This window comes from Falco naumanni, chromosome 5 (assembly GCF_017639655.2).
Source record: "Falco naumanni isolate bFalNau1 chromosome 5, bFalNau1.pat, whole genome shotgun sequence".
NCBI classification, from domain to species: Eukaryota; Metazoa; Chordata; class Aves; order Falconiformes; family Falconidae; genus Falco; species Falco naumanni.
Window position 1 is genome coordinate 92,154,023 of NC_054058.1, and position 26,273 is coordinate 92,180,295.

General features: G+C 49.7%; 1 protein-coding gene across 3 annotated transcripts in view; it reads left to right on the plus strand.

The window, feature by feature from the left end:
* Positions 1-26,273, plus strand: part of LAMB1 (laminin subunit beta 1) — a 44,018-nt gene that overhangs the window by 8,707 nt on the left and 9,038 nt on the right. The window contains exons 7-25 of one of the 3 annotated variants that reach the window (XM_040596739.1): positions 190-392; positions 1,708-1,828; positions 2,008-2,196; positions 2,543-2,722; positions 3,118-3,230; positions 4,191-4,270; positions 6,502-6,637; positions 8,724-8,882; positions 9,711-9,838; positions 10,271-10,394; positions 10,925-11,129; positions 11,272-11,415; positions 11,512-11,743; positions 12,251-12,414; positions 12,909-13,133; positions 13,939-14,156; positions 14,248-14,344; positions 23,976-24,345; positions 26,047-26,231. In XM_040596739.1, coding sequence (XP_040452673.1) covers positions 190-392; positions 1,708-1,828; positions 2,008-2,196; positions 2,543-2,722; positions 3,118-3,230; positions 4,191-4,270; positions 6,502-6,637; positions 8,724-8,882; positions 9,711-9,838; positions 10,271-10,394; positions 10,925-11,129; positions 11,272-11,415; positions 11,512-11,743; positions 12,251-12,414; positions 12,909-13,133; positions 13,939-14,156; positions 14,248-14,344; positions 23,976-24,345; positions 26,047-26,231 — 3,273 coding nt within the window. Of the gene's footprint in view, positions 1-189; positions 393-1,097; positions 1,288-1,707; positions 1,829-1,902; positions 1,937-2,007; positions 2,197-2,542; positions 2,723-3,117; positions 3,231-4,190; positions 4,271-6,501; positions 6,638-8,723; positions 8,883-9,710; positions 9,839-10,270; positions 10,395-10,924; positions 11,130-11,271; positions 11,416-11,511; positions 11,744-12,250; positions 12,415-12,908; positions 13,134-13,938; positions 14,157-14,247; positions 14,345-23,975; positions 24,346-26,046; positions 26,232-26,273 lie in introns of those variants that run through there. The other 2 variants (XM_040596740.1, XM_040596741.1) reach the window with 2 other exon arrangements.

The window sequence follows — 26,273 nt, forward strand, 5'->3', positions numbered from 1 at the left end:
TTTTTAAAATTTGAGAGTATGAAGTGACGTGTGTAGTATGTAACTGCTGAAATTGCATCTGATCTGAGCTGCCCATAGGAAGTGTGCTTGGGAAGTCACTCTGGCTTCCTCCCATTCAATACAATATCTGGTAAATAATCCCCAAACGGCGTTTGTTTTTGGTGGGTTTTTTTTGTGTGTCCCCCGCAGACCTATTAAAGATTACAAATCTGAGAGTCAAATTCATCAAGCTGCACACTCTGGGAGATAATCTCTTGGACTCGAGGATGGAGATCAGAGAGAAGTACTACTATGCCATCTACGACATGGTGGTTCGTGGGAACTGTTTCTGCTACGGGCACGCCAGTGAGTGTGCACCAGTGGACGGCTTTGAGGAAGAAGTGGAAGGAATGGTAAATACTCGCTTTTCTGCATAAAGCTGTTCCTGTTAGTGCCTCTAAGTGGCTTAAAACAAATTGAAAGATGATAGTCTGCCCCCCCACGCTCCCCACCTTCAATTATCAAACAAGAAAACTTAAAACTGTTCCTCCTCAGCAAATGTATCTTTTGTTATTGGTGTTAATCAAGCAGAGATAAGGTGAAAATTGTTTTAGCTTTCCTTCTCTAATTATGTTAAAGAGCTGATGAAATTAAAAGGCAGGAATGCAGAAAGGGAGCGTAACAGTATGGGGCCGGAGATGGGCATGGGAGTCAACTTGGTTACTCTAAAATTGAAGTGAGTAGAGACATCAAAGAATGAAACACCTTTGCGAATCAAACATGATGTGTTTGTATCAGTCGTTATCAACTGAGAAATGGAGGCTGTAGCCGTAATCAGCAGCAGGCTCTGAAGGAAAACCCTGCTGCCTGCGTTGTACGCTGCTGTGCAAGTGCTGCATCCCTTCTGGGTTCTGGTTTTCCCCCAGATTTTTGCCTGACAAGCAGTAATAGCACCCTTGTTAATGAGTGAGTTATTAACGGGACCAAAACGTGGAGGCAGACGGGGAGGTTGTGTGGTTGCCCCAGGGGCAGCGGGGTGCTGGCGAGCGGGTACGCTCCCTTGCCCTGTGCTTTTAGTGAGTGTCTCCACCTGGGCAGCAGCAGGACTGGCTTTGCTTTTAAAATCCTAGCTCCCGTGCCGGTCGTCCTCATCGTCTACGGCAGCAGCTGTCACACGGTCACTGCTGGTCTACTTCGTACTTTTTCTGTACTGTACATGTTGAAGGCAAAGTCTGGGGTTGATGGTTGAAAGCCATCCAAACTGGCTGTTGTCTTTGCTTTGAGAACCCAGGCAGGACTGGAAACAAGGTGCTGAGCTAGCGACTGCGCTGGTATAACTAGATGCATGTTAATAGCTAATTAACAGCTAATAAACAGCTAACTTTGAAGTCCAGGAGGCTTTTGTGATTATTGAGGTGGAACTGTGCTCTTCTTGTTCATGCCTGAGAGTGTTTATTCAGGCAGTAGTTCCGTAAGGAAAGAAGGACAAATTTGTGTGAGGACGTTCTTACCTTGGCAGGTAAAGGATGCTTCTGTGGCCCTTTATGCCTTCCTACATGCAGTTACATGCAGTAATGTCTCCAGAAATATATTCTTTATGTACTGGCTACATTTTGCATTAATGTTTTGCATGAGGTTTTTTCCTTTCCTCTTCTATAACCAGCTGTATTCCTCTTTTTTAATTCTTTCTTTTTTTTTTTTTTTTTTTTTTTTTTTTTTAAATGACAGGTCCATGGACACTGCATGTGCAGGCATAATACGAAGGGGTTAAACTGTGAACAGTGTTTGGATTTCTACCATGACTTACCCTGGCGACCTGCTGAAGGCCGTAACAGTAATGCGTGCAAAAGTGAGTTTGCGAAAAACGCAGAGCTGGGTTCTGGAGTGAGAATTACGTGCCCGTTACTTGGGAACTTCTGACAATACGTAAAGCCCTGCATGTTCTTCGGTGGACTTGGTGCGTCTTTTCTGCAGGCTTGTTCCTCCCCTGGGACCAGACTCTTACTTTGCTTTCTGTCTTTGTCACAGAGTGTAACTGCAATGGCCACTCCAGCCAGTGCCACTTTGACATGGCAGTGTACATGACGACGGGGAATACCAGCGGGGGAGTGTGTGACGACTGCCAGCACAACACCGTAGGACGCAACTGCGAGCAGTGCAAGCCCTTCTACTTCCAGCACCCGGAGAGGGACGTGCGGGACCCCGACATCTGTGAGCGTAAGTGCAGCCCCGCTCCTTAGGGTGGGAATAGCCATTGCATCCCGGCCGTGGCCCCCCCTCCAGCTTTCCCTGGAGAATTTAGGAATTACTGGCCTTCTTTTGGCCAGTGCCGTGCTCCCAAACAAAGATCCTTGAGGGAAGGTGGTTGTCTTGGTGGTCTTGAGTGAACCCGGCTGGGTTTTGTTTTCTCTTTGAGAATCTGGAAGTGTATCTGGTCATTACGTGTTCAACCCGTGTCATGTCTAATACCTCTCTCTACACAGCAGCCGAATTTAAATAATTTCGTGTGAGCCTTTGCCTTTTCTTTTGTAGCAGTTAATCACATGCAGTGCTTCCTTCTTAGCTTGCAACTGTGACCCAGCTGGCTCCCAGAATGGTGGCATCTGCGATCGCCACACTGATTTCTCTACTGGCCTCATTGCCGGACAATGCCGTTGTAAATTATTTGTTGAAGGGGAGCGTTGTGACCTCTGCAAAGAAGGATTCTATGGCCTGAGTGCTGATGACCCAGCGGGCTGTCAGTGTGAGTAAAAACATATGTTCCTTTATGTGTGATCAAAAGCTCTTTGAGGAGCTGTTTGAACCGGGAGAAGTTGGTTTGTGGGGTGGGTTTTTTGCCTTTGTTTCATGGTTTTGCTAAAGGAAAAACATTCTTACAGATTTGCTGTAACTTGGAGTCCACCCGCCCTTAAAATTCAGTTCCACAGCTGATCCTTCTAGTGTATTCAGTGGAAACAGCAGAATCCTCCTTATTTGTTCTGTTATTTCAAGTTTTACAGGGGTGGGTGGTGGGCAAAGCGTGCAATTAATCTCTGTCCTGGGAGGCGAAGCTTTAATGTAAATATTTAGGTTGGATGCTGTCTAAAATGTAACTCCAATCCTGCGTTTTGACCTGCCTGTTTGTATTTCCCAATCTAGCTTGTGCATGTAATCCTCTGGGTACCCACCCCGGGGGGAATCCTTGCGATTCAGAGACAGGAAACTGCTATTGTAAGCGCCTGGTGACAGGAAAGCAGTGCAGTCACTGCCTGGTAAGCAGCCTGCCAGAAAATAACGTTAGGAGATGCTAGTGTGAGGGAGGGTGGCTTGCGGAAAGCTGGGAGCAAGGTGCCGGCCACTCTCTGCCCGCCCTGGCGTTCAGGCTGGAGCGGGCACCGCGGGGATGCCAGGAGGAGTGAAGCACGCTGTGTTATGGGGACCAGGGAGGCACGTTAAGGCAGACAAGAGCACCCAGATTAATTCTCAGGACTGTAAGGACCGAGGCATTAGTATATCTGGAGCGGTTGCTCTGTGAAAATGAGGGATCTGGGGCAGTTCCTGCTGGGGTGAAGGACAAAATGGTCAGAGAGGCAGTGTTACCAAAAAAAAAAAGGCTTTCTATACAGGCTATTATTTTAGGCAGGGATTATTTCATACGCATACATTTCCACGTAGTGTTTATATGTGCTGGAGTGTTACAGAAACACGCTGTCAGATAACGGGATGTGTTTGTATAAACACTGACGGGCTGTCTTATCTAACAGTGAACTATATGGAAAAGCTAATCAAGGCTGGCTGTCGGGCAGGCAGAGCAGCATCTCTGCAAGGGCAGTGCCCCACACAAAGCCCCATGCCTAGCGCCCTGCTGCGGGGTGACGTACCGGGCTGTGATTTTTCAAGCTTTTCATGGGTCAGGAGCCCAAACCGGTGTAAATGGTGCAGTAGGAGTACGGTCTCTGAGCTTGGGTCCTCCTGAATCTTGTTTTAAAAGCTAGATAGAAAGAGGTGGGTTGTTTTTTTCAAGCCCTTGAGATGGTCAGTGAGGAGGAGGAGAAGCAGGTGGGGAGGTTGTGCTGGTGGTTGTAGGGGTAGGCCCCCGACCAGGGGAGCAGGATTTATAGGTTGGGGGGCAGCCTGGGGTGGCTTACGCTGAGTATTTCAAAATGTGCCTTTGGGGTAGATGGGGTTAAATCAGCACTGGGTTACAGTGCTGGTGGTGGTTCCTCCTACAGCCTGAGCACTGGGGCCTGAGCAATGACATGGATGGATGTCGGCCATGCGACTGCGACCGGGGAGGAGCGCTGAACAACAAGTGAGTCTCAGCCCATTTACTCTCCTGTAATCATTCACCCCAGTGAGTTTCCCTTCATTTGCAACCACAACATCCAGGGCTCAGCGTGCTGTGGAGGAGGGTGTTTGGGACCGTCTTTCTGCCCCAGTGTGTTTGCCTGCCCACCAGCATGGGGGGAAGCACGCTAGCTGCACAGTACTGCTGTGCTGCCCCGCTGGTGCTGCGTGGGGTGGGATGCGGACCGGGAAGCGCCCACGGGGGAGGTGGAGGTTTTTCAGAGAAAAGCGTAGTTTTTGAAGATGCATCCATCAGTAAGAGCAGGGAAAGTCCTGGCTTAAATGCCTGGTCAGAGGGGTCCTGGATAGCCACACTGCTCCTCTGACCGGAGCAGTTTCCTGTGCATTAGGTGCATGTCCGACCCCAGGCTTTTCAACAGCAGCATGTTACTTTGCTTCCCCCCCCCCCTTCCCTCCACAAACCCTTTGAAATATTCTACTTTTGTCCAAAGCCGCAGAAGTTTCCCAAGGGAGTGGACAAACTGTTTCCCACTGGAGCCCACTGGACTGCACCGGGGGAGTATGGGACTGGTCCCAGTGTGCCTCCTGTGGGACATCACAGCCTGCAGACACCCCATCTGTGGCAGGGATTGCCGTGGGAATGCCCCGTGGGCCGTCACTCCCCTCCAGTCCTGAGTGAATTATTACTCCTTGGCAGACAGCGGCGTAGCTGTTAGTGACTATTTACTCCCCCGTGCTTGCTCCCTGCACACAGATCGGTCACGCCGCGTAGTTCCTAACAGCTCCCGCAGTGCAGCCGCGGTTCCAGGGGTTTGGGGTGCAGGCTCAGCCATGGCCCAGCAAGGCTTTGCAGCCTGTTTCCCATGCATTGAGTCCAGCGATTGCAAAACCATGTGGGGAGGGGACATGCGGTGTCCTGGTGTGGGCGCAGAGCAGCCTTCCCTGCAGCCACAGGAGAGCTGTGAAGCCTGGCGCTGGCTCTGGCTTTGCTCTCGAATGTCAGTGGGAAGGGGGAACTTCCCCCTCGCTGCTGAATTGCTGCCTCCTGGCTCCTGTTCAAGATGTGGGATGCAGCACCTGGAGCAGCCACACCTTGCCTGAAATTATCCACCCCCCCTGCCCCGCTGTAACCCAGGTGGTGGAGTCATCGCCATCCCCAGAGGGGAAACTGCCCAGCTCCCCTTCTGGGGCAGCTAGGGGACTTCTGGCATCTCAAAGTGAATGATTAAGTCAATCTCTGCAATTTAAAACATGATTTCGATTAGAAATTACTCTTAGAACGGGGGGCTGAGAAGCCTGGAGGTCTTCCATGGAAACCAGAGGGGTTTGACTTCTGGAAATGTTTCTAAATTCCACTCAGATTTCAAGAAAGGGGTGTGTTTTGGTGAACTGAAAAAACCCTGCTATGAAAAAGTGTGACCCAGGTGTATGCAAAAATAGAACGTGCCCAAGGGTTCTTCATAATGCGGGGTGGGCTGTGGGAACAATAAACCCGCCAAAAGGCAGTTTGGGGTTAGAGATGTCTTGAGCAAATAAAATGGCTCTGAAGGAAGCGGAGGGCTGTGTGCCGCCCTGGACAGGCCTCCTGCATTCCCCAGCGATGGCTTTGTCTGCCCCACTTCTTTGGCTGTGTCTGTCCTGCTTTAAAGCAGCCAGGTGTGGTTCCCCCCCCCCCCGCCCCCGTGCGTAGCTGCTGGTGGGCAATGCCTCAGGATGTGCTTTGCAGCACAGGAAGGCAGCCTGACGTCTGGGGGCATGCAGGGTCATGCGTGTTCTTGCTTTGCCTCAGCCAATACAAACAGATACGCTGCTTGCATGGCCTGCAAGCCTGGAGCCGAAGGCTTGCAGGGCAGACATGCCCCTTGGCTATGTCTGTGGTAGCAAGCGAGGCTCTCCCAGGACTGCTGTCTGGCCCCGGGGAGCTGCCTGCATCCATAGCAGAAATCCTCTTGCCATCCAAACAGAGGAAACCACACGCAAACTGCCTGCTGGAAACGGTCCCTGGCCCGTGCTTGCTCCCGAGGATTTGTTTGGGAGAGCGATGGTTGGCTTGAGCCGAGACTGCCATTTCAGCAGTACAGATGGTCCAGCTGTGCAGAGCCCGAGAATATCTCATGTTTAGATGCAGCTGTGTCCAGAAGTCCTTCTCCTGTGTCACACCAGAGTGGAAGATTGCTCTAGCGCTGTCTCGGCGTAGCCAAGATGAGCTGTAAATTCATTGCTCTTCCCTTTTAGCTGCTCGAGTCAATCCGGCCAATGCGAATGCCGGCCCCACATGTTTGGACGTCAGTGCAACCAGGTGGAGCCTGGCTATTACTTCATTTCACTCGATCATTACATCTATGAGGCGGAGGAAGCCAGCTTGGGTCCCGTGAGTAGCAGTTTTAGTGGGCTGGTGTGTCTGGTCAGGTGTGGGAAAGTTGTTTCACCATTTGGGCGTTGGAAGCATCTGGTTTATACCCTGAGTGTTTTGCAATTAAAATGCGGAAAACACAAAACTGAATTAAGTCTGAAAACTGTCAACCTGTAGTTCTTCAATCTTTGTACCGATAAATAATGAAGCAATTAAGGGGGGGAAACTGCCATTTTCCTTTTTAAATCCGTTTCTTTGATCATGGATGCACAGCTAGTTTCCTGTCAGCATCCCTCTCTGTACTTCACTGTGTTCGCACCCACCGTACCTGCTTCTCCTTCCCCTCTTACCTCGAGAGCAGTGGGACAATGACACTGGCCTTCTTTTTGGTGCGGCTGAGACCAGGAGGGAACAAAGTATGCATTTAAGCACATTGCCACGGCTTTTAGAGTTTTTGTACGCCGGTAATATTTCTTTTATTAATGACTAAAACCACAGATGGTTGTGCAAAACCCCCTGGTTTTGTAAGTGAGGTAGCCTCGTAACTTGTTTTGCCCGCTGGGCACGGTACATCAGCGTCTGGCTCTTTCTGTTTGCCATCGAACAAATAGCCTTGCTTTTAATTCATTAACAGCAGCTAGGTGATTACATCAATTTTTTGGCCTCCTGCAAGGAGTCAGGGAGAGGAGATAATGGTTTCTGTAAAGCAGCAGATCCTTTTCTGCCTGCAATTAGGGCACTTGGTCCTAATTTCTTTATTTCAGGCAAAATGCAGCACTTTGCAGTTTCAACCAAGGCAGAGGGTTTTTGTTCTCAGATAACCGCAGAGAGGGAAGACAGTGCAGAGCAGAAGCTGGACCACAGCAGAGGGCATGTGAGCTCGCACAGGGGTTTTGGTGCACTTGTGTCTGCGCAGCTGGAGAGGGGGTACCCCAGGCCTCGCCAAGGCTCGAGGGTGGAGGAGCCTGGCGTGAAAACCCACCTACCTTGCCAAGCAGATTGTGGGGATGTGCTGCTGGTTTGCCTTTTGAAACCTTCAGAACAAACCGTTTAAAAAAACTCCAGCATCGAAAGCCTTTCTCACAAATCTGGTGGCGGAATAAAACTCCGAATTCCCAGGCGGGGGACCAGCACAAGACAAAATGAAGTGACACCCGAGTCGCAGGGGCTTTCAGGCAGTGCCAAGCCCCTGTGCTCCCAACAGCTGCGTGCCCTCACTTCCATCCTGCCTGGCATCCTCTCTGGGGAGCTCTGACCCTTTGTGCAAAGCCAAAGGGTGATAACTTACAGCCAGGCTCTTTTCAGAGTGTGAGAATACATGAGGGGACATCCTGAACTGATACGCATATATATAGATGTTTCCTTTCATTTTATCGCTTTCTACTGAAGCAGCTTCGTTAGGAATGCTCAGGATGTTGTTCTATGGAGAACTATTTGTGGATGCAGATATATTTGAAATGGGAAGTTCGAGCACCACACGTTTCCATTTTCTGTTGCCTTTTTCCTCTTCTTTGCTTTATACAAAGAGCAACAGATAAAAATCTGGCACCTCAGACCGAAAGGAGTGACCATATATTGATTTGGCTATTAAACATCTATCAATGATTAGGATCTCTGTTACTTAGTGATCTACTTTTCAAATGTTATGCTGAGCTCTGCTTTGGTTTGGAGACGCCCGGTGTAGTCAGGAAGTAATTAGCACTCAGCTTGAGTGGTTAATAGTGCAGTTATGTGCCACTGCAGTAAATCCTACCGCTACAAGTGTGATGTGAAAGTCTTTACAGTGGACGAGATGTTGTAGCTGGTGGATTAGTTACTCACAGCAAGTTTTTTAATTTAACTCTCCACCATAACAGTGTGATGGATGAAGAGTTGTGCAGTGTTGTTTTATTTTATCTTCCTTGCTTTTTCTGTATGGTGAAGCGGAAGGGTAACAGTGTGCACACATATGGGTTTAAAAGAGAATTTGTGTTGTCTGGGATGCAAACAATGGATGCTGCGATCCAGAAGTGATCCATCAGTAGAACTCATCACTTCATGCACTCCCATGGGGCTCACAAATTTAATGTATTGGTATTCAAAATTCCGTTCCTTGTTTTTGTAGGGAGTAAATGTAATAGAGCGCCAGTACACGCCAGACCGCACACCATCGTGGACAGGCATAGGATTTGTAAGGGTCCCCGAAGGGGCGTACCTGGAATTTTACATCGACAACATCCCCTACTCCATGGAGTACGATATTGTGGTCCGCTACGAGCCACAGGTAGGTCTGTGATTATGGGCATTGCTGCCTCCTGGCAGGCGCTGGCTGTCCTGGCGCATGACTGACAGGAGCCCGGCGCTTCCAGGCATCTTGAGGACTCGGAAGACGAGGGTGGACACTCGGCTGGATGTTTGAGATGTGTCAAAATCACAAAGATGTTGACTGTTACGAGTATTATTTGCTTTACAGTTTCTTTCATTATTGCATTGTTTCAGCACTTGTTTAATGAGCAAATTAAAAAGTGACAAGTCCTGTCAGGACAGATTAGAATATAAATTTGGTATCAGCCAGATGGCTTTCTCATGGGTGGAAATGCTGTTACGGGTCTTAGAAGACAGCTCACCCATCTTGGATGTTGAACGCCAGCAGCCAAGAGTTTGCAAGCAGTTGGTTTTGACAGTGGATAATTCGCAGGGTGAAGGGAAAGGCAAAAAATCCCCACAGCTCCTCACCTAGAGCTTGGCAGCAGTTGACTGCGGTGAAATACTCGGGTACAGTACCAAGAGGTGGGGGGAGAGGAGGCTGCCAAACCCCCTGCTGATGCCGTGCTACAGATGGGGCTGCTGACCACCTACACCTAGTCATGTTTTTTTGGGAGGGAGGGAGGCTGTTGTGCTGGAAGGTGCCCAGGGGCACTTGCCTTGCCTTGTCTCAGCCCGAACCTTCAGCCAGTCGATGCCCCGTTGATGCTGGGGCTGCAGCCCCTCCTCTCTGAAGCGCAGAGACCACCCTGTCTGTGCTCATGCATTTCCTGCTGGCCTGAGCTCTGGATGCTCCTGGGAGCTTATGGCCATTCCTTGATGCTGATCGGCCTTTTTTCCCCCCCAGTTGCCAGATCAGTGGGAAAAAGCTGTGATCAGCGTCTCACGCCCAGGGAAGATTCCTACGGGTAGCCGGTGTGGCAATACAGTTCCTGATGATGATAATCAGGTCGTCTCGCTGTCACCTGGCTCCAGGTCAGTATAACTGGATGGGACAAAAGGAGAAAAAACATCTACAAAACAATCAGGACAGAGTAACATCACGCTTCCAGTTTGCCATGGCCTTTATGAAAAGGGATGATATTTCGTTTCCAGTGAATTACAAAAACATATTTAGCATGGTATCTGTAGACTCAAAGCTTCTAAGTTTCTTCTTGTTTTCTGATTTGTTTTGTTCACCGAGTAAAGAGGGGAGGGAAATGTTTGCACAGCCTGTGAGTGAAGATCGGTATGGCTCTTTATCTGGTGGATTAACTTTTCCAGTTATGACTTGCACAAGCCTCCAAACTGTTTCTTTCACATCAAACTTTTGTTCTGCCCATTATCTTGATTGCTTTATAGGGCTACCTGAAATGCTTTATGGCACTGGATGTTTGAAGTAAGAATTGTTTCCTGTTCCTCATCTAGATACGTCATTTTCCCGCGGCCTGTCTGCTTTGAGAAGGGGCTGAATTACACCATCCGCCTGGAGCTGCCCCAGTACTCCTCAGTGGATACAGAGACGGAGAGCCCATACACGCTTATTGACTCTGTGAGTAAAAACTATTTTGGGGATGCTCTGGGGTACAAGTGTATTTAGAAGCCTGAAAGTTTGCATCTCTTCTGGCATGAGTCTGTGTAAATCTAAAGTAATGTTTTACAACGTTGTTGCTTATGGCTGAAGCCAGGTTTTAACTGAGCAAGATAAAGCAGTTGAGGTTTCTTCAGTCTCAAAGTATGTGGGTTTTTTTTTGCTAAGAGGCTTTTGCTGTATTTTACAGAACTGCAGCTAGTTCCAATGGCCTGTAGTTTCTTCGGAGAGGATAATGTGTGCCATGTATGTCATGAATGTCAGCATCAACCTTTTTCTTTTGAATGGATAGAATTTGGTAGATTTGGTAGATACCAGAACTATTCCACAAAAACCTAGAGAAATACCGTCATTTCCCTTCCACATTCTGTCTGGCTCTTTGCTTTTTGGCCAATGAAGGATGATAGGAAATGGGATAATACTGAATTTTCATAATTTTGGCAGAGACTATTTATAAATAGTGACACTGTCACTGTGAAATTGTTTTGTAGCTTGTTCTCATGCCGTACTGCAAATCACTGGACATATTCACAGTGGGAGGCTCAGGTGAAGATGTGGTCACGAACAGCGCTTGGGAAACTTTCCAAAGATACCGGTGTCTGGAAAACAGCAGGAGTGTTGTGAAAACTCCCATGACTGATGTCTGCAAGAACATCATATTCAGCATTTCTGCGCTATTACACGAGACCGCATTATGTATGTAACTGTCCACTTGTAGGGCACCCTGCACCTGGAAGCTGGGCAGCGCGTGCAGGCAGAGTGGTTTGCGTGAGATGGGGCAGTTGGTTCGTGTCCTGCGCCACGGTACTCACTCCTCCCGATGCTTTTCTCTGCTCAGCATGCCAGTGTGACCCCCAGGGCTCCCTGAGTTCGGTGTGCGATCCCAGCGGAGGACAGTGCCAGTGTCGTCCCAATGTTGTTGGAAGACAGTGCAACAGATGCGCCCCTGGCACCTTTGGGTTCGGGCCAAGTGGATGCCGATGTACGTTAAACCCTTGGCTCCGGGCTGTGCTGCGGCCGCGGCCCCGTGTTTAGGACTTGCTGTGGAAACGCAACCCCTCTCCCCCTCTCCTTGCAGCGTGCGAGTGCCAGGTCCGAGGTTCTTACAACGCCTTCTGCGATGCAGAGACGGGCCAGTGCCACTGCTTCCCCGGGGTGTACGGGCGGCAGTGTGACCGCTGCCTGCCTGGCTTCTGGGGCTTCCCCAACTGCCAGCCCTGCAACTGCAATGGTCACGCTGACGACTGCAGCCCCTACACCGGAGAGTGCCTGAGCTGCCGGGACCACACGGCAGGGCACAACTGCGAGAGGTACGGCGTGCATGCCCCCTCCCCGGCCCCTCTCCTTCCCTGCAGAGGATGGGCACAGCAGCTGCTTCCCTCTGGTACTGGTGCTCAGGCGGGTGTGAAGCCATGGAAAGTCCCTGGACCCTTGGAGCCAGAGCAGTGCTGGTGGTCCTAAAGGAGGATGCGAGTGGGGAACCCCCTCTTCCCTGCCCACCGACTTGCACTTCCCAGCAGCGCCTGCCCAGGCGGCCGGGAGCACGCTGCGGGATCCCAGGGCTTCAGAAAGGCTTTCTCCATCGCAAGCCTCCTGAGAGGCATCTGCCTTGGGTCTCCTGCTCTTACACTGGCATAAACCAGACAAATTTGCTTCTGTGGGCACAGCTGCTTGGAGTGTGAGCGGCGTGAGAGAGCCATAAGGATATTTTTTCACCCTTTGGTTCTTCACGATGGTTGAAAACCAGAGTATAGCTACGGCAAGGCTGCGGTCTGTTTGCCTGTGGTCCCCTGCATGCCATGTACCCCGCCGCATAGGTGCCAGGCTGGCTACTACGGAGACCCCATCCTGGGCTCAGGTGACCACTGCCGCCCCTGCCCGTGCCCTGACGGCCCCGAGAGCGGACGCCAGTTTGCCAGCGGCTGCTACCAGGATCCAGTCACGCTGCAAGTCGTGTGCGTCTGCAGTGTGGGATACATAGGTACTTGGTGGGTGTGTGGAGGGGGCTGGGTGGGTTGAACCTCCTGGTGAGGAGGGCTGTGTTCGTATGGATTGTTGGTTGTGACCACGGTGCCGGTGTCGGTGTGTTGCTGCTGGAGGTTGGCAGCAGTTGGAAGGTACCAGGGCTGGGCAGCTTGTGCAGGTGATGCCGGCCGTGAACCTCATCGCCACCAGCGTGGCAAGCAGGGATGGATGGGAAGGACAGCAATGGAACTGAGGGGACAAGTGTGCTGGCAGCTGGGCTGCAGCACTGTACCTGGGTGCCCTAGGCGGTACCATCCATGCTGCGCCAAGCCACCGCGGTCTCATGGAGCGCTGCCTCTGGAGCGCTGCCTCTGTTGCTTCGAGCATGATCTGATTAACACTCCCCACCCCTTAACAGCCTTTTTTGTCTTGCCTCAGTCTTGCCGTCTATGGGGCCGCGCACTAGCGAGCCATGATGGCAGTTCCCACCGTGCCTGTTTGTTCAAACAGGCAGTCGATGTGATGAATGTGCGTCTGGCTTCTTTGGGAGCCCCGACGAGGTTGGCGGCTCCTGCCAGCCATGCCAGTGCAACAACAACATCGACACCACAGACCCGGAGTCTTGCGACAAGAGGACGGGAACGTGCGTGAAGTGCCTGTATCACACGGAGGGTGAAAACTGCCACCTCTGCAAAGAGGGCTATTACGGGAGCGCCCTGCAGCAGGACTGCAGAAGTGAGTCAGCTGTGGTGTGGGGCAGCAGCTGCCTGAGCTGTTTCACCTGGGAGTGTTTGGGGCGAGGGGAAACCTCATTACCTGCAGCTGGAGCCGCATGCCTGGCCAGGCGGGGAGTCCTTTACATTTGACAGGGGGAGCAGGGACAACATTTACATGTGCTGAAAGGATGAGGCTTTTGTGGGAGGGGGGTTTCTTGCCCTCTTGTTCGCAGTCTTTGTGTATCTCTTTCCCCAGAGATGAGGGTGGCGGGGTGAGGGTTTGGCTTTTGCATGCACCCGCGTCCCTGCAGATGTGGCTGGGCAGGGGGAGCGAGGGCCGAGGTGAGGAGCCCAGCCAGGCGGCGGGGAGGCAGAGCCACCTCCTGTGGCACCAGGCACAGCCCGGCAGGGAGGCGGGCTGCTGGGGGGAGAGCGGGGCCCGGCTCTGCTTGGCGCGCCATCGGCTGCCCCGCGCAGGCCTGCTGCTGTACAGCCGACCGGAGCTGGCCGGCGTGGGCTTCGGTTGCATGCGGAGCGGGGAAGGAGAGCAGAGGGAAGGCTGGGCTGCTGAGTGAGGGGCTCCTGGCACCTGCTGTGTGCTGGGGCAGACGCTGCAGGGTGGCCAGCCTGGGATGGGAGAAGAGCTCTTGTATGGTCCTGGGAGTTGGGTCAGCCACGGGCTGGCCCGGCCTGGCCACAGGCATTGGGATGTGCCGGCGTCTGCCCACACCTCTGGGGGCTCGGGAGGAGGAACTGAATGTGGGCTCCGGGCAGCCTGGTGGGGGGGGCAGGCTGACGGCGAGGCGCCGTGCTCTTTCCCTCAGAGTGCGTCTGCAACCACCTGGGCACCATCCGGGAGGACTGCGAGGGCTCGGAGAGCTGCCGGTGCGAGGCGGCCACGGGGCAGTGCCGGTGCCTCCCCAGCGTGGTGGGGCAGACCTGCGACCGCTGTGCCCCGCACACGTGGAGGCTGGCCAGCGGCGCCGGCTGTGAGCCCTGCGGCTGCGACCCCGCGCGCTCCCTCGGGCCCGCCTGCAACGAGGTGAGGGGAGCGGGGGGCACGCTGCGCCAGCTCGGCCTGTGCTCGGGGCGGCCGGGCTGCTCACGTCTCCTGTTGGGGTTCCTTTTGGCAGTTCACGGGGCAGTGCCAGTGTACGCCGGGCTTCGGAGGCCGGACCTGCCGGGAGTGCCAGGAGCTCTTCTGGGGTGACCCAGGCGTGGAGTGCCGAGGTGAGTCCCCGGTGCCTGCTCCTCCTGCTCCTTTTGAAAGGACCGGGTGGTTGGGTGTGCCATCACCCCCTGGTGCGCTGGGACACCCCGGTGCCAGGAGCAGCCCCTCCGGTGACCCCTGCCCATGCCCGTACGAGCCTTGGAAATGAGGGAGGAAGGTGGGGGGGGGGCCTGTCCCCGGGGTTGTGCTGCCTCCGGGGACGGGAGTCGCGGCAGGAGCCTGGCCTGGCGCTTGTGGTTTACTTTATTTCTTGTAGGACCCTTATTTAGAAACAAACTTCTCTGTTTAGAAAATAGCTCTTCTTTAACTATGAGGTTGCAATGCCGTAAGGTAAGCTGGTGTGGTAAGAAAACATGCTGAAAGTGTTTGGGTTTGAGAATTTTGAGTTTCCTTTGCCTTTGGATTGTACGTAGTGGAAGGCGACTGCTCTTTTGTGTCTTGATAGGGAGACTGAGCCTGAAGAAATAAGGTTTTTGATTTAGTAGGGAGACTGTCCTTATATCTCAGACTAAAATAAAGGAGCAAGCAGAGACCGTGCAGTGCGTTAGTCGTAGCTACATGCCACAAAACCGAGCACCATGAAGTCGCTTGTTTAGAAAACTGGATGCTCTCTGTCCTTTTGTTATAAACAAGTCTGTTCGTTAGCTGGAAAAGAAACTTCAAACACTGTCCAGACCAGAACAAACTTGTATCTCTGATCTGTTCAAATAGGAGCCTTTGCCAGGAGGGTTTGCAGTACATTAAGGTATTTTTTCTCCTGCGGGGAGGAATGTGCTTGCTGTGGTCTTTAATAAATCCCTTACAATAGAGATACCTTAAAGCCCATTATCTAACGAGATAGGCAGGTCACAGCTACTTGGTTAATGCAGCAGATGAAAGGACTGGGGAATTGTCCCAGCTCCTGAGTACATACTGGGTTTCTCGGGGGAGAGGCAGCCCTTTGAGGAGGCTGTGTGTATTCTGGTGTGGTGGAGGGCGCTGACCCTGCTGGCTCCAGGGCAAGGATTGTCTCTTGGTATCAGCTGTCTCCATCAGGGTTTATTGATGGAGTCCATCTGCATACCTTATCAGCAGGATTTTGCAGCGTACCAGCACTTCTTGCGTCGTGGAGTTTCTGCTGCCTTTTGAGCAAGTGAAAACCTGCTCTTTAATCTTTCTGAAGTAAAGAGAGGATATTATTCAGAGCCTGGTTTTACCATGTAAGCTCTATGCTCTCCTTCTAGCTCGTTGCACTTACTGCCCCCAAGTGACACTGGAGACTCGCACGAGTAGAAATGCAGATTTTTCTTCAGGATTGCATCCAACATGAAGTCTCTGTGGCAGGTGGGGAGAGCTGGTGCCCAGAGCTGAGCCATGGCAGCCTGTGGTGTGATGCTCCAGATGGGCTTCAGGCATGCACTTGCTCATGGAGCACATCCAGCCCCGCAGCACTGCCGAGTCTCCTTGGCATGGTGGGGTCAGTGTCTCCTGCCCCGTCTCCCATCCTTCCTCCGCAGGGAGAAAAGCGATTTCTCAGCCCGCATTTAGCCCTGGCGAGCAGAGGGGTGATGCTAAGGCTGGCAGATGTGCAGCCGCCATGTGGGCAGGTAACGGCTCTTAGTGGCGGGCAGTTTGCAGGCACCCTGGAAAGCTGTGCCGTTTAAGGAGCTGCAGAGCAGTGCCCCTGGAAAATCGCTGAACCGTGGCCTGCAGCCAAGGTGAAGCTGGAACTGAGATGGGGATTCATCACAAATATGTCTGCTCCAGCTGTAGGGGGACACCTGGGCTCCTGGCCATGGTGGTTGCCACCTGCCCTTGGCGGCGTGCTCATGCTGGCCCAGGCAGCCAGTACGGCCACATTTGTGTTGCGTTGGTTCGTAGTTCCTTCCCCAATCTGGATGGGGAATGGCAAGAGCTCTGAACTGCGTGAGTATGGACAGAGTTTTTGCTGTGGGCGCTGAGCTGATGTGGAGGTGTGGATGTCAATCCTGACCACTCCAGGGTGGGATCCTTCACTGGCTGGGGCAAGTGTCTTCTGCTCAGGGTTGGTAATCACAGGGTGAATCGCTCAAGTGACAGTGATACATGATCTCTTTACAAGAGGTCTTCAGGCTGCTGGCACCAAAAGACATGAGTTCCTGCCGAGAAATGGGGGCTGTGCTGCCTGAATTGCTTTGACATGCTTTACAAATTTTTTAATTACTAAAAAAAAAGTGAGGTCATGTGAACACAAGTGCCTGCAAATAACCTGTAGACGCAGCTGTGTGGAGATGTACAAAATAGCCCATCTAGGACAGGCTGGGGGCTGCAGCCCCCAACATGTTCCCAGGCACTCACAGCAGCACCAAGCTGTGGATGTGGCCCCGGGGTCCCAGCACACTCTGCTGCAAACCAGAATCCAGGGAACACTGCTGCCTTCCCCATCAATGGTAGTGACCATTGCTGGCTGCTGCCTGTGACTTGTTTCTGTGATCTCCATAAGATCAGAGATGGTGAAGCAAAAGCTGGGGGAGGCAGGTTTTGCACCTGGTTTGGGTGCTTTGATTTGCAGTCTGTGCTCCCTGGAGTGGAGAGAAAGCATCACCTGATGTTTCCTCTCTGCATGCATGAACAAGATCACACGTGGACCAAACCGCTGGGACAAGCTAAGGTGGGTGCCTACGTTTGGGCAGCATCGTGACCCCTCGGTACCTCCTGCCACCCACAGATGTCCATTGGGGATTACACACTGCAGAGACTGTAGGACTGGGTGCGAAAGCACAGCAGTTACTCATTTAATTTAACATAATGCGTGAAACAAGCACAGGACGGGTGTAGAGGACAGGGACACAGTCTCAGACTCATGCAGGTTCCTATGAGAATTAGTGAGCAGGAGCTGTGCTGTGAGTGTCATCTGCCTGGGGGTGGGGGGGGGGGACAGTGGCAGCCCCTTTGCAGGTCTTCTCCGGGCATTGCTTCAGAGCTATGCAGCTCTGCGCGAGCCTGCACGTGAACATGTGCGTGTGCATAAAAATCCTTGCTAAGGTAGTAAATAATAGGATTACAAATTTCATCAAACTTGAGTCTCCCAGGCATCTGCTGGACCTTTTCCAAAGCCTGGCAACCAAAGTGCAGGACTCGGCATGCTGAGCTCTGTGCTGACTTCAGCCTGCAAAGCACGTTGCTGGGAGGAGGCTCCAGGGAAGGCTGAGGTACCGTGTGGCTGCAGATGGCAGCTCCAGCAATGCCCTTGCACAGCAGATACTTGAAGTTTGTGTTTCATGTAATATAAAGGAGACAACAATTTTACTATATCATTAGTAATCACCATTTTTAATACAACTTTTAGTTAATTGAACAAACGGAGTGCAAGTTAATAAAAGGTACTGTATGAGATTGAAGGTTAAGTTGTATTGCTATATCCCCTTTACAAGAAGCATACCTGTGTCAATATTTTTGTGTCGGACTTGAGTATCAAGCCCTATTGTAAAAATCAGAATTTAACTGAAATGAAATGGGAGTGGGGGTGAAATGATGGTTTTTATCAAATACTCATTTCAGACATTGGCAGGAAGTTGTTTTTTTCAGTTTTTAGTCTTTGTTTTGTACCTGATGCCAAAACATCTGTTCACTGAAAATTACCCCATTGCCATTTAAGAATAGGTCTGTCACGTAGGCTGATTTTATAGGAGGTATTTATGTTGCAGAGGGAAAGATTAGCAGATACTTCTTTTCCTTCTCTGCTAAGTGTCTAAAGGAAGCCAGACTAATTCTACACTAAAGAAAACAGAATTTTCGCTTTGAATTTCATAATTTCAATTGACCTGTGGTTTTAAAATATTGTAACGTACATTGATTGTTTCCAGAAAATTGCCCTTTTGGCAAGGTCTGCTAGCATGTTAAAATGCAGCACAGCTCTAGTAATTCTAGGCTGGGATCTTACCTTACCTGGTGTACTGAAAGTTGTAACACTGAGGAGTTAGCAACATGCTTACAGGGTAATTTGAATCAATAGCTGATTATTCAGAAGAAATTTGCTAGCTCTGCAAAACTTCCAACCTTGTGAATGGTTTCCTCATCATAGTGCCTCACTACCTCTGGGAAATGATGCCAGGAAATCATGTTTGAACAAACCCTTTGTTTTTTTGCTGCGGAGGAGTTAAACATTTGATGCTCTCCATCCCCGATCTCAAGCAGTAAAGAAAGTATTTCTGCAAAAATGATCTCTGTTCTGTGTAGGATGATGTATGGCACTTGCTCGTTCCTAGCATCCTCCAATAAGGCATTAAACACTGAGGCCGATCTTCATACAGCCCTTTTAGTACCCATTATATCATCTCGGCTGTACTATCAACTGCTGTGACACGCCTTAGCTAAAATTAAGTGATATGCAAATATGCCACATACTAAATTTACAGTCGTTTAAATGGAAGTGAGTTCTAAATATTCAGAACCAGAGGGAAAGGTAGCAGAGCTGTCAGAGTAAGGGAAAGATGAAGCGGTTCATAGATCCTTGTAAGCATAAAGCAAACCACTCGAGCTACTCATTTACTTCTATGGGATTTCTCCCCTTAGGTTTCCACAAGATTACATTCAATAAATATTTATGAGTGTTACTTTTATCTTTAAGATCAGGAAAAAAATACAGAAAGAGAAATGCATTGATCAAGGTGGCATAAAATTACCCATGGATAGTCTGTGTGTGCATGTACATATGTGCATGGGCATTTGTGAACAGATGTGGCTACAATCTTTTATACTCGTAAGCTGATAATTAGCAGATCCTGACTGAAGAATTTGGCTAGAAAATGTTCCTGTCAAAAATGTGATTTCATTTCAGTCGGAGTATGCCACAGAAGAACGTCTGATTGAGTTAAACAATTAAAGAAAACAATATACCCAGTTCCAAAATGACATTTCAAAACAGAACCCTATTGTTTAATTTAGTAAATGCTCCTTTGAAAACCCTCAGATCTTTGGCCGTTCATTACAAAAGACTTTTCCTCCACTGTATTTTCTATGAGAGGTACTGCAATGTCCTGCTCTTCTTACCTGGGGACAGATTTGAGCCCTGTCCAACACTGCTCTTCACAGCAAGCAGCCTTGTCTATATTAACTTGCAGCCCTTTACCTCAGCCTTGGTCCACCCCCCCTCTGCATGAAGGGAGAGTTACCAACCGTTGGCCCTGAAGGCCATTTCCAACTCAAACCTGTTAAGGCATCTAAATATCTCACGGTAAACTCACCATCTGTGTATTCCCAATTCCTAGTCATGTAAGCATAGGCAAAGCATTTAAAAGGAGCTTACAGGACATTGTGTCTTTCCCAATTCCACGTACACTTTAAGTGGAGTATAAAGCCATCGCTAGCCTCTGAGTAATACCTGAAACATGTCTGCATCTCTAGATGTGCCTGTGTGTTTCTTGTTCTTCTTGAAAAACAGAGTTGGATTAACCAGATGTGCTAAAATCAGATGTGGTATAGCTACTCGGGTGTTATATCAGACTTGTGAGTGTGCTGGTTAGAGCCGAAACCTCCAGAGCTGAGCAATACTTTATAGATTGTGTTTCACTTAGGTTGTTTGAGTATATCAGAAGCAAAACTGCCATAACAGAGAGCATCTTTAGCACTGGACTGCATGGGAGTTGACTCGTGGTGGCCGTGGAAGAGTTGGACGTTCATGAAGGAAGTGTTACTGTGGCTAGAAGTGATGTTGGCATAGTCTTCACAAAGAAGATGTTGGGTATGATGCGCTGGAACATTCCGCGGAGCACAGTGTTCACTCTGTTTCTAGCGAGTGATAGGAATCGAGGCGTCTCCTGTTTTCACATCCCGATTTGTTGGTGGTGATAATCAAACGTCGTGTAAATCCTTTTGTTGGGTGTGCGCCCACCATCATGAATGATGGATGTGTAACTCAGTTGTTCTTCCGTGAGCTATTTGCCAATCCTGTGCTAGACTTTTCCGGTTTGTGCCAGCTAGGAGGTCCTCCTTTCCTTTCACATGGATCCTGCCATTGTCACTGTGCTTTTGTCCCTTTAGAATAAAGTTGCTTGCTTGCCGCTTTTAGGATGAAGTCGTGCCCTGAAATCTCACGGAGACTGAAGCCAGTGGGTGCTTGATAGGCGGGCGTTGCATGAGGCAAAGAGCTGAAACCTGTGCACTGAGCTATTTGGCTGGTGGCCCACGGTGTTCCAGCCGTTCCCTGCTACCTAGAAGGCTTTGTGTGGTCTTGGCCCGGGCTTGCTTTCCTCCTGCTGAGGACTGGCCGCAGCTGAAGTCAGTGGAGGGTTTGATCCCCACCGTGCTGTAAAGGGAAGATGTTCTCTGCAATGGCCTTGGATGTGCTCAGTGCTGGGGTGTAAAATAGCTTGTTGGTAGAAGCCAGGGCACAGGGTGCAGGACTCATCCGCGAGAGGTGTTGGAGATGGTGGAGGTCCTGTTCCACATGACTTTGGAAGGCAGTTTCTGTGGCGTTTTGGCTAGCTTAATGTAATTATTAACGCGGTGTTCAGAAATTGGGCCCCAGCTTCTGATAAAAGTACTCGGAGACTGACTGTAGGGAGGAACAGAGGTGGTGTCAATCATCTGTCATCAAAGTGCTTGGCTGAGGTCATCTGGACTTTAAAAAAAGAAGATCACTGACATGCGTGTGTCATTTGTGAGATGAAAGGTTTGCTTGCAGGGTGTGAGCTGTAAGAGGAGCAGTGATGCTTTTGTGAGAATTTAATAAATGGTTCAGTTAGTGCCACAGCCAGGAATTGTCCAAGGGCTGTAGCTAGAGAGACCGTACCACCAACATGTAGAAATGCCTCTGAAATTTTCAAACTGGAAAGAAACTAAAATTGACTAGAGTCTTATTCCAGTACTGAGGGAGGCTTTTTCTTTTTTTCCTTTAAACTATGTGGGTTTACTTAAAAATAGAGATAAAGTTATCTTCTGTTTTACCTTTTGGCTTGAAAGCTGGTGTGGTCCTGTGCACAGCTAATGACTTGGGAAGATAATGAAGAAAAGAAAAAGCAAGTGTGAAACCAGCACTTTTGCAAGCCAGTTTATATACGTTGGATTCTCACTACTGAGGTAATGCAGAGCCAGCGTCGCCTGCTTCTGGTCTTGGTAGAGAACTCTAAAATGGAGAAATAACCCACAGTAATGTTTCTAGCTGCCTTGGACGATTTTCTCATGAGTCCCACAAAGCTCAGCTTGGAAGTTTTGTAGAATTCTAGAAATGTGATGATTCTTCCAAATGTTGTGCTGCATTTAGAATAAATTACTACTTTGTTCTTTGTCATCTCCCAAAGGCAGCTGTGGAGTTTGGGTTTTCACTTTGCAAATGAGTTAGTACTTAAATTGTCCTCTTTCCCTTTCCCAGCGTTTTCTGCCTCCAGAGATTTTGGAATCCACATTACCATGTAAATGCTACTAAAGTCATGTCATCTGCCTTTCCTGAACATGCAGGTATTCAGGAGTAGAATTACCAACATGTTTTTTTTTTTTTTCACTTTAAGCTTTTTAAATCCGCAAGTAAATATAGTGATCTGATTTGCCAGCAGCAAGTATTCATGTAACTTGATCAGATCTCAGGATCTTTGAGAAAAACCACAGGCCATTTAGCCTCTTTCTATGCAGAGGAATTTGGACAATTCATCATTATACTGAGGGCCTTATTAGCTGACAGAAGGGTTAACTGACCTTCAAACAGGAACTCAACAGTTTGCCTGCAGGGAACATATTCCATGGCTAGTCGACTACTTAAGCACTTGCGATGTAAAGTAAAAACAATCTCTTGTGTCAGGGTATGATTCCAAGAACAAAGGACCATTTTGCTCAATTGTGCAGGCAGCAGAAGTTATTTTTGTCTCTTGCCTATCACATTCACATTGTACAAGAAAGTCGTTTTGTTGAGGAGCGATTTGTTCTGCCGAGGCTCTTTGTGTAATTTTTGAACCCAAGACCACCACTGTGTTTTGGCATTGAAGCAAACAATGTACGCTCTTGAAACTGCTTTGTGTTTTGCCCTTTTTTTTTTTTTTCAAGGGGGCATGTGCTTGGGGTTTGTGAATTGATTTATGGACCTTTTTGAGCCATTAACCTCCTTCAAGGATGCCTGGTAAATGGATGTGTGAGCAAAGGCTTTTATCGGGTATTGCAGTCCTTTTCCTGTTCAGGGAGCATGTGCTTGTCCTGCTTCAGGTGTACTCTGCCACTACGATAGGTGGATGACCTGCATACTTTCAAGCCCTCTCTTTTTTTCTTTGATGCCATCCCTTTATGAAAAGCTTTGCAGGTTGGTAATTTCCTTTGCTGCTGTTGCCTGCATGATTGAGGAGGAGAGGAGGTCCAGTGGCAGCCCCACTGCATGGAAATGCTTCTCTAGCTAGCGTTACTGTGTACAAAGTGTGTCTGCTTTTAGAAATGACCGTGCGTCAGTAAGTTAATTGAGTAACTTCTCTTCATGGTGGGTTAGTACCAAAGAAGAGCAGCTTTATTCTAAAAGCTTGTTAAAAAGAGGTGTTGCCCAAACCTTATCGCTGCAATTTGGCAGCCACCTGGAGCTCCTGGGTCTTACCTGACTAGCATAAAAAGGTAGGTAGGTGATCATGGTTACAGAAATAAAATAAGAATGAAATTCAGTTCGAGGAAGGTGTGAATACTAACTCCTGATTTGGTGCTCAAAGTGTGAATTAATTAAAACAAAAGATATGTATATTATTCGTCCTTATTCCCACTTGATAGTGACAGTGGTTAGGCTCTTGGTCATTAGCACCCGTGTCAGAGATTTCTCTTTTGTCTCTTAGACAGGGCTGCCCATGACCACATTCTTTGTTCTGTTCCACTTTTCACTGCCTGATTTTTTTTGTCCCATTTTCTGTATACCCAGAATGGCAGCTCAGTGCCAGGCTCCTTGATGCACGTTGTGAATGTTTTCCCACCATCTGTGGCTGGAGCATGTCCTGAGCCAGGTCCTGTACCTCTGCACAGAAAAACTCGAGGGCCGTTACTCCATAAATTTGTCATGTTCTTCTTCGAAGCCACCTGAACTTTTAGTCCCCGCAGTGTCTTGTGGTAGGGAGCTCCACCACTTAATGCTGTGTAATCAGCTATCTCCTTTTATTGTGCCGGCTGGCTGTGGGAGGTGCAGGGGAAGGTCGTTGGGTTTTGATCTGCTGGATTCCTCGGTTGACCTCTACTGCTGTGCGGGAGGAGACAGTAAATGGTTGTTCCTGTTTGCTTTTCCCATTTCAGTCATGTTTTGCTCTTAAACTCTCTGTTATGTGCCTGCCTGTTGTTTCTTTTCCTGTCTGGAAAGCCTTGCTCTACTTACTTTTCATTGTAGGAGTGAAACTGGGATCTTTGTCTTCAGCTGGTATCCAACTGACATCCAAACACCGCAAGAAGCATCCGTCCTTACTCTGTTATTGTGCCTGTTTCTGAGATAAGCAAATCCTGGTCTCCCCTAGAGTTATTTCCCTGCCTCTTACTCCCCTTCCATACTCAGCCCCGGTTCCCCTGTACCCAAGCAGACTTACCCATAATTAGCTTTTTATAATGCAGACACAGACCGTGGCTATACTCATTTCACCACTGCATTGTAACCGATTCTTTTTCTCCCTGCCAATCACTGTAATTTCCCTCCCCATAGCCTTCACTCGTGTCTTTTTCTCCTTCCAGCGTGTGACTGCAACCCTCATGGCATCCAGACCCCGCAGTGTGACCGTGCCACCGGGCAGTGCATCTGCAACGAAGGGGTGGAAGGGCCACGCTGCGACAAGTGCTCCCGGGGCTACTCGGGCTTCTTCCCCAACTGCCTGCCATGCCACCAGTGCTTCGCCCTCTGGGATGTGATCATCAGCGAGCTGTCTAATAGAACCCAGCAGTTCCTGGATAGGGCTAACGCCCTCAAAATCACAGGAGTCACTGGCCCGTACCAGCAGACGCTCAACACCCTGGAGGAGAAGCTCAGTGAAATTAAAACCATCATCACTCAAAATCCAGCTGCTGAGCCCCTGAACAACATTGGGAATCTCTTCGAGGAAGCAGAGTGAGTACAGTCGCAGTTATGTGGGTAAGTCTAGTGTGGGAGGGAGTGGGAGTGCCGGTGAGCTGGGATTTACTTGAGTGACTGCTGTCCCCACGCTGGGCTGACACCCCAGCTCCGTTCGTCCAGCTGGGCAAGGTACGCTGCAGCTCCTGGGGCTGGCGGAGCACCTTGCCATGCTCGGCACCAGCAGCGGGCATCCATCCTGTGAGCAGAAACCAGGCTGGGGAAGGTGGGAGCAGTGCAGCTGCCACGCTCTGGGCAGGGGTTGTCCCGCTCCCACTGGCACCAGGCAGCTAATTACCGCAGAGCCACTCATGCTTGCCTTGCGCTCCCCTGGGGCAAAGGACAAACACTGCTATTATGCGAGAGAATGAAGAGGGGAGAGATTAAATTCCTGGATTTCCCTGTGTAGCTGATGAGTTGGAAACTTGGGCTCCTTTCTGCACTCCGAATGTGTGGGGGGGAAGCATCAGCTTTATAACAAGGATTGCTTCCATTTTTCTCAGGGTAGGAGCCTTGTATTTTGTTTTAGGGCTAAGCATACAAAAGGTAGTAGTTTGTGCTTTTGGAGATGGGGCAGTTTAACATCGAGTAGGATTACAGACGCTTTCTAGCCCTGTGTGCAACTGCTCGCATTTGCTTGTGCATTGTAAAGGAGACTGCACAAAGCAGAGGGGCGAGGATTAAAGCACAAATGTCCCAATTAGGGATGTGCTTGTGCCCTGCAGCTCCCTCCCTCCAGCTGGAGAGCTGGGGGCTGCTGCTGCATTTGAGCTCTGTGTGTACTGAACGTGTCAGACAGGGAAAAAGCAGCTCCTCAGCTGCTCTAAGGTATGTGTATATACGTATCTGTTCTTGCTTTACTCTGGCTGCATAGAAGTAATGGGCTTTGGAGGACTCCTGGAAAACAGCAGGCTGCTGGGCTATTGAGAGCACTGTAAATCGATCATGGAGTTTAAATACTGCCTGATTCTTTCAGAATGAGGAAACACTGGGTTTGGTGGAATCGCCATGGATGGGAATAGCTTCCTATGCCTAGTTCCACATCAGCATTGACGTGTAACATCATACGCTTGCTTTTCCTTTTAGGGTTATCCCATTAGCTAAAGCCTGCTCTGTGGCTCGCTGAGGCTATGCTGCATGCTGAGGGCAGGAGGTTTTCCATCATAGCCCTAGAGAAACGGCTGGTGAGGAGGGATCTTTACAGACAAGTTAAAAGAATCCATTGTGTTGAAACTAAGGCTTCCCCCCGCCCTGCTTCCTGAAGTTCAGATCTGTCCCATGAGCTCGTAGTAATCAAAACTGCATTTGTAACTGTGTGGGATGGGAAGCAAATTATGTATGGATCATAGTAGTCAACTCTGACCTATGCAGTTGCCGTGATACAAAAGCATTACACCAGTCCTCTGGAATCTGCCTCCAGTTAATCTTACACAAAGCAGCTGTTTTCTGAGCAATTTGGTGCTTTGAGTTTATAAACGTGCTGTAGATTAAAAAGTAGTTTTGTGTGATAAAGGAAACAAAACAGTATTCTAGGTAGGCATGTTGTTACAAATCACTCGCAGCTCCACAGAGGGAGGACAGGTCGTGCCGTGGGAGAAGCTCGGCATGGCTCTAACCACCACTCTTCAGTGACGTGAAGCACCGAGGCTTACAACCCTTCCTCCTCCCGCTGTTGAGTCCCATGCCTCTGTTTTACAGAAAGCTGACGGCAGACGTTACAGTTAAGATAGCTGACATAGAAGAAAACCTGTCAGCCTTAGCGGTGAAGAGCAATAGCACAGACACTGACCTGAACGCACTGGAGACAGATGCCAAAAGCCTAGACCATGTCGTGAAAGAACTTGCAGAACAGCTAGAGTTCATCAAGATCTCCGATGTTCGGGGTAAGTGTCACAGGGAGGGGGAGAAAGCAGTGGGGTGGCCAA